The sequence below is a fragment of the Populus nigra genome, chromosome 1 (assembly GCF_951802175.1).
Source record: "Populus nigra chromosome 1, ddPopNigr1.1, whole genome shotgun sequence".
Classification (NCBI taxonomy): Eukaryota; Viridiplantae; Streptophyta; class Magnoliopsida; order Malpighiales; family Salicaceae; genus Populus; species Populus nigra.
In genome coordinates, this window is record NC_084852.1 from 39,194,861 (window position 1) to 39,212,455 (window position 17,595).

The window sequence follows — 17,595 nt, forward strand, 5'->3', positions numbered from 1 at the left end:
AACCTCAAGGGAAACGCAAACAATCTCTTACAAAAAGAGGGATGGAAGTGGTTCAAAATTATCCACGCACATCAGCGATCATCAGAAGCAAGTTGACTATTAAACACGGAGACTAGAACCATCTCTCAGGATAAAAGCCTCCCAGCTTGAGATTTACACCCTGCTGGTTCATCCTTCCAGAAATTTAAAAATTTATATCGCTTTCACAGTTTATCAGATACGGCTGCAATTACCAATACCATACAGTTACATTCATGCACATATGATGAACAAACAAGTCACAACACCTACACTGGAATATTGAGGGTAGGTTTAACATCTTGGGTAGGGTTTTCTTAGATTACTAGATTGGGTCTTCCAGAATTACTGCAGCTTTCGCAAAAGATTTGCCGCTTACACGTTGCACCAGTGTGTGGTATGCAAGAGTCAAAGGGAGAGTAACTTTTACCACATCTTTCCTGTGTCTGCTAGGATCCTCTCAATTTCTTCGAAGAGGCGTTCTTTTTCATCAGTCAACTCTTCATTCTGTTTCTGAAGCTCCTCTATCTGCTTAGTCTGCTCAGAATCCTTCCTGTAGTAGTATTTCACAGTAATTGATTACTAGACAAACAATTTCTAGATCATAACGCAGACAAGACCTACAACTTGGAAGCCAAATGTCCATCAAAATAAACATGATAGGAGAAATGAAATCTCAATGCATTCCTTGACAGCTCAATTGGAAGCAGTTTAGTTCTAACCCTGTCATTACCTGTTCATGAAAGACAAGTTCAGCTTGAGTGATCGTACTTCCTTCTCGAGATTTTCACATCGCTTAAGGATTGACTGCATATCGGTCGGGATTGCTGGTGTCATATTCCGTTCCTTTGCCTCCGCCATTCTAACATCACCAAAGAATTCAATGTAAATCAAACCTAGCAGGAAATAGCTATCCTCTAAAACCTGTACATGCTGTCTTTCTTTGTAAGACTAATTTCGAGTTACTTTTGTTATCCTCGTATAGCTCATGAGGTCTAGTGGTGCAATTTGGAGCAGTCTGGATCTTCCATATATCCTTATGCTAAAAACTTCAACGAAAGGATAATTAGCCATTTGATTTTCTCAGTTGTTTAACTGTAATGCTTGAGTCATGATATCGTAAGTATCTGACAGTACAACCGCTAACCATTAACTGACTGATCAATCTATTCCTGATGCAGGTCATATCAAAATGATTCTGAAAGTTTGAATAACAGAGCCAATAAAGCTGAGAGATTAAGTTCAGCTTACTTCCGCGAACGTTCCACTCTCCGCTTTTTAGTTGGGTCCCCCTTGTCCACTGCATAAATCTGGTTGGTCAGATATTGCATACCAATATACTAATGCAGCGAAGCATCTGCATAGGTTTTATGCTTTGCTTAAATCACAATAAGCATACCAGATGAAATGAATGAAGTTTTCAAGCACAATATTAACGGGTGATAATAAAGAAGAAGTACAGGAAAATTCTGTTCCGCAAGCAAAACTGGCAGTTGCAGATTTATGATGGCACGAGTGATTTTAGTATTAAGTTTTCCTGTTCAAGAACTACGTTTCTGTATCATGAACAAATCGAAACCAATAGTGCAACACATTCATGTTGACTCCTCCTTTCAGTAATGCCAGGCATAGGAAAGCCAACTGTCATGCTGGTGAGATTCTTAAGGATAAGGTGATTACCTGAACCTGCCGAAGTCTCGGATCCATATCGGATGAGCCCCCCCTTCTACAAGAGAGAAAGGAAGTAGGTAAAGAAATTCATATTTAATCAGAATACTTTATTCTCCATTGAAGCGTGTAAGATACCTTTCGATCATCCTTCAAATTGTCAATTATCCGTTCTCTAAAATCTGCGTTTGAAACGTAAGATGCACGAACAAACTTAGAAACTAAATCAATCAAGTTTCAAGATAAAACAGAGGCCATTCTTTAAACTGCACACCTTTGGCTCTAGAACCATTTTCTGAACTCCTACCATTTCCAACTCGTTTCCTTGAGCTCTCACAAACGCTTGGAGTTTGACTTGAGTTGCTGGGACCATCACATGCATCAAAACCAGATGAAACTACTGGCGCAGCAGCAGAAGATTCACTTTGAGAAGGTTCTCGAGAAACTGTGCCCAGCTGAATTGGGTTAATTGTATTTACAAAACCTTCAAAGTCAAGATCCATGGGTCCTTGAACTGTCTGCAAAACCCCAGGATCCTTAACTTGACCAGATGATATTTCTTGAAAACTTTCTGGAGGAATCTCATAAATGCCATTCCCTTTTCCTTGATCGGAAGTAGAGTTGATTGTAACTTCTTGAGAATGAAAAAATACATTAAGACTATCTTCAACTGTTTCCTTCTCAATTTGGCTACCTAGCTTCTTGCGTTCCAGTGTACCCTTTAGCATGTTAACAACAGAAGAAACTTTGTCTATGCTGCTCATTTGTGGGGTGTTAAAAGTAGATGAGGATGAATTGGATGGAGACATGAACGGGCCCAGCTGATTGGCTGTGTCATGCATAGGAGGGTCATTGAAACCATTTCGATTTCCAAACTCATGTTTCAAATTTTTGACACCATGCCCAGAAACATCCTGCATAGCTTCCATACCTATATTTGTCTGAGCACATTGCATAGCAGCATACCTTCTCCTGCAAAACAAGTTGGACAATGAAGCAAAGAAAACGATTTTTCTTTGTGTTGTTGGAGTAAAATTTATTTCTATGACTTAAAGAATGCATTCCACTGACTTCTGCCAGATGTAAGATAATCATCTGCGTGAAGAATTTGCAGCCAGTAGCACACTAAAGCATCACTAACTAAAACTTATCAAGGATGTGATTGTTGTGAATGTGTGCACCGTAATGCTAATACCTTAGTTCAGAGGATCGACTTCTTGTCATGGGCTGAGAGCTGTGAAACCATGTCTGCGTAAGAGATGAGACACTGTCAGAAATCCAGAGTCTTATTTGAACAAAAGTTTCTGCAGATAACAAATTATAACAGACCTTAGCCAGATATAAATTACTAGCCTGCATCGTCCTTTCAGCAGCATTCCTGCTAGAAGTAGTAACAACAAAATGATAAATCAGAATCGCTATTCTCTTGACGGCAAAGTATACCGACTCTCTTGGATCATACGATATCCATATAGATTATTGAATCTGGAAATCATGTAACCTTGTACAAACAAGAGCATATGGAAGAAGGGTGCAGCAGCTACCTGGCTGATTGTTGATTGAGGTCATTAGAAATATCATCAGCTATTGGATTATTTTGTGCGAATAAAACATCATTGCTCCTTTTCTTTTGTGGTATGCTTCCATGTTGCTGACTGGTCAAATTGACTAGTTCGGTGGATATCCTGTAATTGTGATCACTCGCATGTAATTGTCAGAAAGAAAACTTCTATTTCCTAACTAAACATTTTTTCAGTTATGGAATCATGATAGACAGAACTCGGTGCTCAGAAATTTTTCCAACTTTGAAGGAGCAACAAATTAGATGCAAGGTGTGAAGAATTTAAGGCTGAGATTGCATGACCATATTCCTTAAAGAGTATCACGTGCTACTAGGGAATATTTGAGGAACTGAAAGCTTGACAGAAGGAGCAAAGTAGCTGTGGTTGAGGGTGCAGAAAGAAGAATTCCCCACAGAATGGTGGAAAAATAGTTGTCCTCTATCAAAAACCGATCAGTTGGGAAGGATCTATTAAGCCATGCTTAGTTACAAGGGAAAAGAATTGAAGCAAAGGAGACATGCATAGTTGCCAGAACCCCCAAGAGGTTATATAACCTCAATGGCACATGAAGCATTACGTGTATATTCGATTACCGCCATTATGACTCACCTAGATGATTCCATAACAATCTCAAGCTGGCCATGTGATGAACAAGAAGGGTTTCAGAATAAAAGCTTTAAGAATTCAGAGATCTGCAGGGAAGGAACTCATATTTCTGCTATCCGTATTTCTTAACTCTCAAATATGGCATTGCTAAGTCCGTGAGCAAATTAAGTTTTCCTAACAAGCCAAAGGACATCAGGTTTCAATTTCAGGCATTCAACTCCAGAGGACTCAAGAAGAACTTGCCTTTCGAACGACAGTTTTCAAATTCCAATACAGAAACAAATTACCTATGAAGCGCGCCAATTGTTTAGATACTTAGAACTGAGAAGGGTAGATGATTTTCTACTATGTTGTTCTTATGCAAGGGAATTATGGGCCGGCCATGCATTTCAATCGGCTGGAACCTACTGGGTGTTTCCCAAGTTTGTGAAGGATGAATTGGTAATATAGCTTCCTTTAAGTCAAACAAACTTGTAACGTAGTTGCACGGAAATGTAGCTACATTTAGCTCCAGAGTGTGAGTTAATTATGCACTTTCCACCATTAAGATTTACTTTGCTGTGTTCGAGATTTTAAATTAATCAACACAAGGAAAAAAAAAAAAAACCATGGCAGAAAAACCCTTCAAAACAATCTTAAAATCGAGGGCAACCTGAATTTGGAGCATGGCATGGTTTCGTCGATTCTCTATCAAAATTTACTATTTCAGTCTACTCACCTTCTTGATGTTTGTCGCGTCCGATGTGCTATGCTTGTTGAGTTATAGCCATTCTGAAAGAGGAGATATCACTCGGTTAGGGGGGAAGAATCACAGGAGGAAAAGAAATATAAAGGAAAGTGAAAACAGTGCATGAATAACAGTTTATAATGGAATGTGGCTTATAACTTCATGAAAAATTCTTATTTTTCTGAATAACACTGCAAGGCAAATGCTTTATTGTTAAACAGTCATGTACAGATTTAACAGATGAGCTGTGAATTTTTTTGGTTTAATAACTTGTATAGCCACTTCTTCAGATTATCAACCACTTGACAACAATCAATGAATCGAAAGCCTGGCAAAACTCAAAGCTGACCAATTAAATGACAAAATAATTAGACCATAACCAAGTCCATTTAAAAAAAAAACAAATCATAATGTTTTGTCAGTCTAATATTGGTTTTCTGTCGAGGAAGATCTAGCGCTAAAAGGCAGCCAACTACATGTAATTGAGTTTTAAGTTTTGAAAACAAGAACAGAATACTCATAGATGATCAGTCAATAATCCTGCGAAGGCAGAAGAAGCATATGATGAGCTCGAGGTTTTGATGCTGAAATCAAGATTAAATTTTCTTTCTTGCCTCTCCATTTGTAAGCCAGCTTTTGAACAGCTCCTCACTGTCAGTACGAAAGTTGTGAGAGAGATTATTGAACCCCAACATCTCCATGTTGGGTACTGGCATCCCAATTGAGGTCTCCATCAAAGATTTGAGAAACAACTCCTCACTGGAATTCCTATACAAGTCTGCAAACCCTCTTCCGTCTGTCTCCATCACACTTTTCTCCCCCTCACGTCTCTGATAAAAACTGAAGCCGTGCTGCTAACCACTTTCTGAATTTACAGTTGAATTGCCTGTCAAGCTTCCCTTGTTTCTATCTATCATTGATCATATTACCTTTTCCAGAAGCAAGTAGATGTGTCAAACCTCCTCCCTCCTCAAAAAAGGACTAGTAATACTTGCGACAAAAGAAAAGGAAGAAAAAGAATCCTTTCAGAGAAAGAACGATCAGAAACTTCATAGGCCAGAGACCAAAATACGAAACTGGACTTTAGATCCCTATAATTAGGAGTTGAAAATCTAGTCAAGAGAACATGTACAAGGACAACCCTTGTTCAGTTAAAAACAAAATAACCTCCAATAATTTTGACAAATATAGGGAACACATTTTTGCAAGAAATGGCACCAAGACAACCTAACTTCTACTTTTGATGTTGCACAAAAGAGACAAATGTTTCGTTGTCCATCAAACCACAGGAACTCTTGATCATTAACTGATTATTATATTTGTCCCCAAGTTGACTTCTCCGATAACAGTAACAACAAAATAAAATAAAAATAATATAATTTAAAAAGGTATTTAAAGGTCTAATAACAGTGTTTTTCAAAATATTTTTTTATTTGAAATTTATTAAAATAATATACTTTTTATTTTTTTTAAATCATTCTTTACATCAAGACATCAAAACAATACAAAAAAATTAAAAATATATAATAGGTTGTTGATAGAAATTCTTTAAAATTATTTTTCAAAATTCTTTAGAAATGAAATTCCTAACAACCTCTTAATAAGCAATATAATAATAAGAAATCGAAATTCAAACCTAATTAAAGACATTGAAGAAGTAGATGCTTAGCTCAAACAAATTAAAGAAATGGCCTGATGGAAGCAATGAAAGGGACCTTGTGCACTTGCCATTTGTTTTTTGGCAAGTGATTATATAACATGGTGGCAGTTGAGAAGGCGTTTTCATGCCAGGGAATGCCTGATGTATGTCACTGTGTATCTTTCTGTAGGTCCTTTGACTAGCTTGCGCGTTTGATTAAGAAAATGACCAAAATTATTCCAACTTTTTCCTTTGATACATGAAATTAGACAGCATTATTACATGATAACTTCGTTCGTGTTAAAATAAAACGAGTTGCTTGTTACTAATACACCAACTTTGGTCCTTGTAGTTCTTATGAAATTTTATTTCGGCCCATTTTCATATTGAACTGAAGTTTTAGGTGAAAATCCATTTTAGTCCCTCAACTTTACATATTTCCACATTCATTCTCTATAGTCTTGAGAGCGTTTGGAAACACGGTTGTACCCGCGTTTTCAAAAAAAAATAATTTTTTTATATGTTTTGGATCGTTTTGATACGCTGATCTCAAAAATAATTTTAAAAAAATAAAAAAGCATCATTTTGATGCATTTCAACATGAAAAACACTTTAAAAAACAACCGCAAACACACTCCTAAACAGTCCCAGTGATAATCCTATAGCCATGCTCAAAAAAATTGCATATTAATTATTAAAAAAATAAAAATAAAATATTTTTGACGCTTCGTTTAACTTTGCACAAGTTCAATTCAAAGTGGATTGTACTTTAATAAAAAAGAAATTCTTATAAGCTCAAGTGACAAAAATGCATCCACTAACAATCAGCCCAAGGCTCAATTAGATGTACTCACTATGAAAACTCCAAACATAAACAGCAAACATGTTTCAAATTACATAAGTATTTATATTGGTGGCAGGATTTAAAGACCTAAAAATAACCCGAAAATCTAATGGATCTGGTCGAGTTGCTGTAGTCAACATAGAACTTGAATACTTTGGACAAAAACTATCTACCATGCTCGCGGTATATTTCTTAACTTCACTATTTGAAGATCCCACTACTCTTAGTAAATCAAGTAATTATGATTCAACTCTTCTTATTATTAATCACAAAGACTACAATGATGGGATAATTAATTGATTTAGGAGTCACTAGCCATGACATTCGATTAAAAAGACTTTAATGACATCACACCACTCAATATCTTTTTCCATGTGATATTGAGATTCTTCTCACATATAATCAAGAATTTTACAAATATTTCCACACACACACACACGATCTTTTTCATGAAATATTTTGTATTCAAACACCTTAATAGAATGATACTATAAAAAGAAAGAACATGCATCTTAAAAATAGTTAGGGAACTCATTATTAGAGCTCACTGCTATATTATCACTATAATAAGGTAGTTGTCATCACATTATACCTAATGAATCCAAAGCCTTCAAAGGTATTAGATTTTTAGACTTCAATCCAACATATCTTTACATATAAAACTCTCTCATCCATATTAATTCTTACTCCTTGTATCTTTAGTTACGTTGCCTTTGTTTATATCCATAAAAATTAATACACTAAGCTTGATCCATATGTTGTTTATTGTATTTTTCTAGAATATGAAACATGTCAAAAAAGATATTGTTGTTATCATCCACCTACTTGACATATATATGTCAATATAGATGTTATTTTTTGGAATTAGAACAATATTTATTAATAAGGTACTGACCTGAACCGATATCACTATAGGTTATTGAGACAAAAAAAAAAAGATCTTTTCTTTTCAAGAGTATCAGAAGACATCTCTCGAGAATATTCCTAAGAAAATTCACTAAACTTAATTTCCTAATATAATAATACTTCTAATAGATATAAATTACCTTTTAGGCATAATCAAGGGAAACCACCAAATTGATATTCTCTATAATATATAGCTAAGAAATCATAGTACCTAATTTTCAACCATGTATGATCCCAAAAGCTATCATAATCACTATAAGCTTTTGTACACCAATTCTCATTTATGCATGTTCCTTGCAACCTATAAAAAGCCCTTTTCTTTATTAGAGTGAACTTATACGATATAATAGAAATGGGGCGAAGAACCACACATGGAATTTTTTTTCTCTACCTAAAAGAAAGAAAATTATAGGATGCATATAGGTGTTTTATATAAAATATAAGGTAAACGAGACCATTGGAAGGTATAAATCAAGACTTATGATAAAAGAATATATTAAAACATATGATATAAACTACTAAAAGATATTCTCTGCAATGAAGATCACATGAAAACAGTGAACCAAAATCCTAGGTATTTGAGATTAGCTTCTAGAAAAAGGCTTATGATCTCAAAGAATAAGGCACTTGAATGTTGATGGATATACAAATATATATTAGGAAATTCACATCAACCTATTTTACCTATGTGGGAAGTAACCTTGTTTCATGGAGAAGTAAGAAGTAAGAAATAATAGCATTATCTAGTGTAGCAACCAGGTTCAAAGGAATGACAAAAGATTGTGTGAGAAGTTATGACTAGATGAGCTACTTACTAAAAATAACTACACATCGAGTTATAGGATAAGATTATATTGTGACAACAAGACAACCATAGAATTAGCTCACAATTCAATTCAACATGACTGAACAAAGCATGTTGAGATAGATCAACATTTTATTAAAGAAAAACTCGAGAACCAGATAAATTTAGTATTCATTCGTAAAATTTGCAAACCAGTTATCAGATATACAAATAAAAGCAGTCTCACTTAACAAGTTGGGCATCAAAGACATCTACGCACCAATTTGTGAAGAATTAGAAAATCATGACTAACAATCAATTAGAAAATATAAAAGTTGTAAGATAAGGAGGGAACAGAACACTCAGAAAAATTAATCAATATACAGGGATGGATCATGTGCAATTTGGTTGTTAATTATGGAAAAATCTTTCTTGGTAGAGCTCTTGGGAAACATGACATGAACAATCCATTTAAGGTAGTGTGCACAATAGAGAAAATTATGTGTAGTAACAAAACCTTGCAAATCCGAGGTCTAGGTGTGCAAGGGTCCCAAAAAATGAGAAGCTCAAAATTTCTAATTGTTTTTAATGAACAATTAAAAGACCTAGGATTAATATATTGCATTTCAGGATGATAACACGAGCAAAACAACACATCAATAGTTCTCTTTAAGAGAAAAGAAAGAACATGTGCTCCTTAACTATATCAAACAATTTTTAGGATGAATCGAGGATCATTGATCAAATGTCTATAATGAAGAGGAACAATATTTAAATGTCTAGTTATACCTTCTGTTTTAGGGACAAAAATAATTAAATTTTGTTTTCAAGAAAAAAAAAATTTCCGAAGGAAGATCAAGTATATTGGAGTTTATTTTGAGATTTTTAATAAAAACACTTAAAGAGAATAAGCAAATTAAATAAAATACTTAAATATCATTAGAAATGAATTGAAGAATGGTATTATCAATGTTTATTATGTCTATGACAAAATTGATTAAAAAAAATTTGATATTGATAATATGGTAATACAAGGTTAAATGTAGGTTTTCCCATAACTATTTTAGCATTTTGTTGTTTTGTCATGTCTAAAAGTGTGATTATTTTTTTATTCAAAAAATATTTTTTGAAAAAAAAATTAAATTTTTTTTTCTGCTTCAAATTATTTTTTAAAAAAATGAATCATTTTGATATGCTGATGTCAAAAATAAATTTTAAAAAATAAAAAAAATTATTTTGATATATTTTTAAATAAAAAATATTTTAAAAAATAACTAGTACTATGATCCAAACACTATTTAGGATATTTTCTTAGCTTTCTTTTAATCGAGATCCTTGTGAAGATGACATTATTAATTTAACTGTCCACTTTTCAAGCTTGTTTTGTAATATAAGAAGAATCTGGATAAAGTAATATTTTTGGATAATACAATATATATATATATATATATATATATATATAATTGTAACGAGGCATGATCACATCATGTCACGAAATTGAGTGATAAGACTACAGAAGTTGTTCAGAAATACGTATTAAACTGTGAACAACATTAGCTTAAAGTTAATTATGTCACAGACAACGAGCAGAGCCAATTTCTGCTACCGAGTTCTTAACTTGCAATGGTATCTGAGAATATATAGCAAATTAGGTCTTGGAATGCATAGAAGCACAGCCCCCGGAGAGTTCCTTGACCACCGTAAGCACATGAATTTGTGCCTCAACAACCAAAGTATTATTAACTAGAAATCCCTTTGCAAGAGTATTGAGCTCATCGAGAGACATAAAGTTAAAGTGACCCCAGTCGTTGATTGAATTAGAAAAATGGCAATTAGCTGCAGCATATGATCAATTAAACCATTGATTAGTAAGAATAAAATTAGTCCCACCTTTTGTCATTCCGCCATGCTCAATAAGAAGTTGAATAAGAATATCAAATTTATAGAAAAATTTCAGCTGACCAGTTTTTTCGAGGTGTTTTCCGAAAAGTTGGTCCCTCACGCGCAGCGTGAATTCTGCATACATTGTTCGTCCAGATGGAAGAGTTTCAGAATCCTCCAAGGTTAAGAAGATAGACAAGCTTTTGCCTTTAAATGTTGAATTCCCTTTGGGATAAACCAGCAGAGTCCTGCGTAAACAAATGTAATTGAAAACACATTAACACAATCATTAACCCGGCCCGCCCGCTTGATTAATGCGCGCGCGCGCACCATTTCTTTTAATTTTACGTACCATTTGTGCCCTCCAGTAGCAAACACTGGGGACTTGCAACATTCTTGATCCAGTGCTGAAAAGTTTTGAATGCTCCAGGTGAAAGAGCTGTGGAAAGGTTGCTTCATCAGGGACAAGCATTCACCTTTGCTAGTATGTTTTATAACAAAAATCTCAGCTCCAAATATGCAACAGTCATCGATTAGATATCCCTTTGACTCGTCATTGAAAAGAGTCAGTGGAAGTAATTGGTCAAAACCCATTTCTGTTTTCAATCCATGAAAGCGTCTCACCCTCCCATTAGCATCTGAACAGCAAATGTTCAATTACCAAAACAATTAACAACAATGGATAAGCCCTGTCTCACAGGACAAGTTGATGAGTTGACAAGTGGTGTGCTAGCCTACCTTGGATGGTCAAGTACTTGTCATGGATTTGGTTATAAACAAACAGCTTGAAGTCCACGTTAACTTCCCAACCAAGAGGGGGGGCATTCGATTTGGAAAATGCTAAATATAGAGATATGTGTCCATCCCCATTGCTTTTCTTGTTTCCTTTAGGATGGAGGCATAATCTCCTGCACGAAAAAAAATTTAATCATGGAATGAAAGGCGGCAAAGTAAACACAGAGGAAGAAGAAACCATTTGAGGCAAACTACATATGCGTGCGACTAAAGTTGAGCCCACGTACCATTTGTAGCCGTCAACTTCAAAGTCACCTGTTTCGACGATGTCTACCTTCGTATTTGAAAGTAGGGAGAAGTTTTCGATCTTAAATGCGTAGTGAGCAGGTGGAAGATCCCTTATTGACCTTGTATTTTCTGCTTGATCATTAACTTCCGTCATTCCTTCCATGACTGGTCTTGGGGCCGTGTTTGCTGATTATTGCTCTTCGTTCTGGTTTTTATGTGTATAAAAATGTTCTTAAATTTGTAAGTTAACCCGGTCCTTGGTTGAAGGAAAGAAAAGCATAGAATCCATGGAGGAAAGATATAGGGAAAGAACAGAATAATTCTTTTCCCTAGCCGGAAGAAGGGGCTTTGTTGTGTCGAAAGGAAGTACTTGGAGTGCTTTTAACTCTTCAAGAATAAAAATATGGAATGACCTAAATGAGTCCTCTTCCAGTCACCGAGCTGTTTACCCTGTGGTGGATATCTAGCAAGGAAATGCAGAGAGAGTAGGCACAAGGAGGGCGGCGATGCCCAGCGATGATGCATTAATCAACTCATTTCACCAAATTAGAATGCATCGTCCAGCTGACCAAATTAACTTCCAGATCCACCTCACCAAATCATCTAGCCGATTGGCCATGGTGGCAGATGAAACGCTCTCCAAGGACTATCGCTGAAATTACTCCTAGGACTCTTGTGGATTTTTTTTTTTCTTTTCCTGGTCGGGGGAGGGAATAAGGTCGAAAGTGAAATGAACCAGGACGGAGCTATTAAGCGTGTATCAACTTTAGAGGCTGTTTGTAAACATGGCAGGGGCTGCGTTTTGAAAAAATCACAAAAATAAACCGTTTGGTGTAAAACACGAATTATTATTGGTGGGACCCATGACTATTTTGCGTTTCTGCCGCAGGGTAGCAAAAAACACCTTCAGGCTGCTGCTTGACAGATGATGGTGAGGAATGGCCTGGTTAATCAATGCTGCTAGTGGTGAATTCAGAGTTTTTTTTAAATGAGAGGGAAAATTATTAATAAATATTATATTATATAAATATGTATTAAAAATTAATTTGAAACAAATATACTAACTCATATAAAACAAAATTAATTTAAAAATAGTTTTAAAATGAAAAAACTTACATTAGAATTGTTCTATTTGAGTTTTCATAATAACAAAATTCAGTTGAGTTACACAATAATTGTAAATCTTTCATATGAAATTCATAGTAAAATACACATCAATTGATCAAAATCCATTTCACACCCCATTACCATGTAGCATGTTGTACATAATGCATGGATATGAATCAAGATTGATAGTCTAAATTTATCATGAGAAATCATTTTTAAAAACAAAAACATTGTTTTTTTCTTTTTTTTAAAAAAAAAACCAACATGCACTGATTAAATTCAGGCTTGCACGCACGTGTTAATTCTTCTCCAGCAACGAAAACAAAAAAGAGAAAAAAAAACAAATAAAATATGAATTATTTAATCATCTGTCCTGATTATTTTATAGGAAGGCATAATGAAATTAACATCATAAAAAGGACCAATCTCAAGCTAAAACAATTTTAATTCTGCAAATATCAATCTTTACTTGCTGACAACAATTTGAATGTTTGCTTGTTCATCTCGTGAAAAAATTTAGTTTCATATCGTAATCAATTCAATTGGAAATGATATAACCTTTAATTAATTCAAAACAATCAAATCAATGCCTATTGTTTAAAATCTTGCATTTCAATTCACTACCATTTATCTTTAATTGATTCAAAATATTATATATATCAAAACCTCTAAATTATTATAAACAACATTTTCAATAACTAATTATAAAAGAATAAAACTAAAATTAAATAATGAAACAAATAAAAAAGATGAAAAAAATTTACCTAAAGTTACGTAACTAGACTCAAAAAAAAAATTGTATAAAAAAGAGAGAAGCTAAAAAAAAAGTAGAAAAGCTCTTGAATAGTTAGCAAAAAAAAGAGGGGGGAGTTTGGGGAAATAAGAAATGAGCTGGGGTGCTGCACATATATTATATATATTATTTATTATATTAAGACATAAGTCAACAATAATAATTGTGTGTATCAGCCCCTCACCATATTATTATATTAATATTCTAATATAAAAAAATATTTAAAAAAAATTAAGGGCAATTGCCCCCTTTTGCTTCTATGTGGCTTCGCCACTGAATGCTGCCTCCTCTCCTTTGTTCATTGTGCTTGCTGGATTCTCTCCAACTCTACTTCTCTCTCTGGTCTAGGGGACACAGTTGAAGACGTTGTCCTTCTCTTTCTCTTTCATCTTCAAGTTGCTTCCTTGTCTCCATTGTTTACGTTGCATGTGAACAGTGGAGAATGACTGACCTTCCCCTTCACTGCTCACATGCACTGCTCTTCCCCTTCCTCTGTGCTCCCCTTCCCTTACGTTGCTCTTCCCCTTCCCTTACGTTGCTCTTCCCCTTCCCTTACGTTGCTCTTCCCCTTCCTCTTCGTCTTCGTTTGGGCTGCTCTCCACTGTTCTGCAAAGTGAACAATGGAGAGTATCTCCACTATGTGAACCAGGTATGCGTTTGACCGGTCCAACCCAGTAAAATAAAAAATTTCAACAAAATTTCTCAGATATTGTATTTTATTAAAAGAAAATACTGTGTAACATTAATCAATGACACTATATAATTTCATTAGACAGAGATCGCTTGATGACATAGCATTTGTAGAATTTGATCGCAATCCCAATTTTGTTCCGATGATATTTTACCTGATGTTATTGCACGATCAGGAAGCCATGAAAACTATAGTCCTTATCGAATGGATTTCATACGTTATGGAATTACAGATAATTTAAAAGAACAACAAAAAATATTTTATATAAAGTATTGTTTATTTCATGATATAATATCAATAGTTAAATTTACAATATTAAAATTAAAAACCATCAATACAAATATATATATTTTTTAGTTATTTTATAACCTTAATTTCAAAAGTATTTTTAACTAAACACATTAAATTACTTTTTATTCGACCACAGTTTTAACCAAACATATATAAATACCAAACCAACCTCAACCAAAAATACCTTTTATAAAACAACTTTTTTAAACCACAACCATAAAAATTACCACAATACCAAACAGATTAAAATGCAATCGTAATCCTGTACCCACCGTCAAAAGGTCCACCCCTTCTACACATGCAAACTAGTCCCAGAGCGCGTTCATAGTACGACTGGAATAATGATACGCTTCACTTGAGTAGAAAGATTTGCGTCACTCGCCCTTTTCTTTTCCTGGCCGATTCATCTGAAATTAGTAACCAAATTTTTAAGCTCGGTCAAATGCACTAGTTACTCATAGTGAGATACAAATTGAAGAAGATAATCAAACAATTCTCTTTTTATGGAGAATATATCAAGGTAACAAGCAAGATAGTATCAATCTACTGAATTTGCTAGGGTCCAGGCTGGTCAGCAAAGCAAGAAAAACCGTTTCAAATCCTGCAGGTGACCCTTCAAATGCAAGGACAATTCATCAACTCCATGCCCTGATGAATATGCCTGGTTAAGAGAATTTCAAGAAGGGAAAATCCGATCAATATTTTATAAGTTTCCTTGATCATCATGCACACTCACACATAATACCCTACATCATAGAACTATGCTTTTATCCAAAAGTTCTCAGGATGAACAGTGGTATAGAGGATTGAAAATGTTATCAAAGTCTAACATTATTATAAACGAGCATTTCCAAGACAATGAGGCCTTAAACAATTCAAATGACTGGGCAATGAACAGTAGGGCAGGGAAGTAACTCGAGCTTCATATTTTAATAAGACATTTGTTTTTATCTAAAATGAGAAAATGATTTAAGAAGACATACAAGCAATCATTTCCTGCATCTGTTCTCAAAAAATCCCAGTTTGGCAAAAAGACAGTCCTCAAGTTATAACATGTAATTCTTAAAGCTTCATGGAAGTTTACGTTGCAAGGAACACATATAGAGTAAGATACCTGTAAAGAATGCTCTGAGCTAGTATATCTCACCATCAGGGACATCTGGATTCAAGAATTTCATTGGATCTTTACGCATGTCCTCATAATTCAGGGTTGGTGTCACTCTTTCTGGCACTAGAGCCAAAGGAATGATGATATCTCTATCAATAACTCCATCAATTATGCCATATATTCAACTGCTTCAATTGGAGACATATATCGATCTCTATCAATATCTTTTTGCACTTGCTCAATTGTGCGACCAGTGAAACCTGCAACAATTCTAATTACATTTTTCTTGTTTTGCATAATTCTCGTGCTTGAATTTCCACATTTATTGCTTGCCCACTAGCTCCTCCAAGAGGTTGATGAATCATTATCCGTGTGTTGGGCATTGCAAAACGCTTGCCTTTCATTCCACCACCAAGAATTATAGAAGCTGTTGATGCTGCAATGCCAAGAGCAGCTGTGGAAACATCAGCCCTCACAAGCCGCACCACATCATAGATAGCCATTGTAGCACTGTGCATAGTAGCATTAAAAGCGAATCGGCAAGGGCACAACTGTGCATAATAACATTAAAAGCAAATTAGCAAGGGCACAACAAACAAATTACATTTCCTTTACTGTAGATCAATCGAGTAGATCTACAAACATAAACTTCCCAAAGATTTTTATGCTTTAGTTCCCTTTTATATGTTTTTTATTTATCTTGTCCCCACAAGATGAAGTTGATACTCTATAATTGTTGGAGAGGACGCATGACATCATGAAATGGGAAGCCAATGTAAGAAACAAGACTAGCCCCGAATCCAACCATAAATCTATAATCAGTTCTCTTGCAAATGTGAAGCCTTGAAGAATAACTAATGACTGTTTAATTATATAAATTGGATTAAAAAATATATTACTAAACAAAATAAGATTAGAACAAATAATCATTCCATAGAATTTCTAGACCATTTTTATCCCTGTTGAGTAAGATTAAAACCTAATACATTTCCCTAATCCCACCTCAATTCAATCTCTTGAACCAACTAATACTGCTTCAATAAAAAAAAAAACAGCATATGGGTTGTTTCATTTTCAAAAGAAACCATTAAAAATAAAAGCAAGTATCTTCCTTATAAAAATGTAGGTGTAAGTAAAAATGGATTCAAACTTCAACCTCAAAATAAGAAAGTGGAAAATGGGTGTTATTTAAGATTACCTAGGAGAACCACCAGGACAATTGATGAAGAGACGGATATCTTTAGTAGGATCCTGAGCATCAAGAAGCAACAACTGGCTAATAATAGCATCAGCCACAAAATCATCTATACTGTTCCCTAGAAACACAATCCTCTCCCTCAACAATAGACTCATAGCGTCCGTCTCAGCCCCTCTCATGGAGGTGGCCGGTGTTTGAGGAGCGGCCAGTTGGGGAATTGGAGTTAGGGTCTTGGAGGATTTCAGGGAGGTTTTGAGAGGTGAAAGTTTTGGAGAAGATGGTGTTATGTGTTTGAAACTGAAGGGGAAAAATGAAGTGGGGTTTTGGTGGTGGTGGTGAGAGAGAGTGGGTTTTTTTGAGGAAAATTGTGAGGTTGCTGTGGAGGACGAGAACGAGAGCAGATCCATGGCCTTTTTTTTTTTTTCTTCTCTTCATTCTTTCCATTTGGCGTTTCAATGCTTTCATTTCATGTTTTTTTTTTTCCCTCTCAATTTACTTCCTAACAATTACGATTACGATTACATTATAAATTACAATCACGTTACATTAAAATTAAATTAAATTAAAAATAAACTAAAAGTATCGTTTTTTACTGTTCATCTTATTGTAACAACAGCAAGCATACAACGTGGCTGTTGTATATCTACAACACGAAACACAATTTAATCCTTCAAATCTTTTATTTTTTCATATTTGAACCCTATAATTTTAGGTATTTATATTTTATTTTAAACTTTATTTTATTATAT

At 34.6% G+C, this 17,595-nt stretch overlaps 2 protein-coding genes and 1 pseudogene across 4 annotated transcripts; all 3 read right to left on the minus strand.

Moving 5' to 3' along the window:
• Window positions 1-174: 174 nt before the first annotated feature.
• LOC133675637 (protein CYCLOPS-like) lies at window positions 175-5,865 on the minus strand. 3 transcript variants are annotated; one of them, XM_062097089.1, is made up of 12 exons: window positions 5,196-5,865; window positions 4,573-4,625; window positions 3,231-3,371; window positions 3,016-3,067; window positions 2,882-2,934; window positions 2,618-2,658; window positions 1,961-2,515; window positions 1,825-1,868; window positions 1,699-1,744; window positions 1,270-1,318; window positions 752-880; window positions 175-571 (listed from the first exon to the last, which is right to left on the minus strand). In XM_062097089.1, exons 1-12 carry the CDS (start codon window positions 5,385-5,387, stop codon window positions 445-447), a joined length of 1,482 nt encoding a protein of 493 aa, XP_061953073.1. In that variant the 5' UTR covers window positions 5,388-5,865; the 3' UTR covers window positions 175-444. The 3 variants fall into 3 exon arrangements, with proteins under 3 accessions (XP_061953073.1, XP_061953064.1, XP_061953055.1); XM_062097080.1 differs by having other exon boundaries at window positions 1,961-2,658; window positions 3,016-3,064; XM_062097071.1 differs by having other exon boundaries at window positions 1,961-2,658.
• A 4,408-nt stretch (window positions 5,866-10,273) lies between these two features.
• On the minus strand, window positions 10,274-11,887 carry LOC133701045 (uncharacterized). The gene is made up of 5 exons (XM_062124816.1): window positions 11,658-11,887; window positions 11,374-11,543; window positions 10,988-11,273; window positions 10,717-10,883; window positions 10,274-10,590 (listed from the first exon to the last, which is right to left on the minus strand). Exons 1-5 carry the CDS (start codon window positions 11,819-11,821, stop codon window positions 10,403-10,405), a joined length of 975 nt encoding a protein of 324 aa, XP_061980800.1. The 5' UTR covers window positions 11,822-11,887; the 3' UTR covers window positions 10,274-10,402.
• Window positions 11,888-14,710: 2,823 nt separating this feature from the next.
• On the minus strand, window positions 14,711-17,347 carry LOC133694095 (ATP-dependent Clp protease proteolytic subunit 4, chloroplastic-like; annotated as a pseudogene).
• Between the last annotated feature and the right edge of the window lie 248 nt (window positions 17,348-17,595).

Bases quoted from the DNA above. Each gene is read 5' to 3' on its own strand.
- LOC133675637 (XM_062097071.1), bottom strand. From the start codon at position 5,387: ATGGAGACAGACGGAAGAGGGTTTGCAGACTTGTATAGGAATTCCAGT. The intron at 3,372-4,572 runs GTGAGTAGACTG...TCACAATTACAG, and splicing joins ACGCGACAAACATCAAGAAG to GATATCCACCGAACTAGTCA. The intron at 572-751 runs GTAATGACAGGG...ATACTACTACAG, and splicing joins AACTTGTCTTTCATGAACAG to GAAGGATTCTGAGCAGACTA.
- LOC133701045 (XM_062124816.1), bottom strand. From the start codon at position 11,821: ATGGAAGGAATGACGGAAGTTAATGATCAAGCAGAAAATACAAGGTCA. The intron at 11,544-11,657 runs GTACGTGGGCTC...TTTTTCGTGCAG, and splicing joins GAAGTTGACGGCTACAAATG to GAGATTATGCCTCCATCCTA. The intron at 11,274-11,373 runs GTAGGCTAGCAC...TTTGCTGTTCAG, and splicing joins CAAGTACTTGACCATCCAAG to ATGCTAATGGGAGGGTGAGA.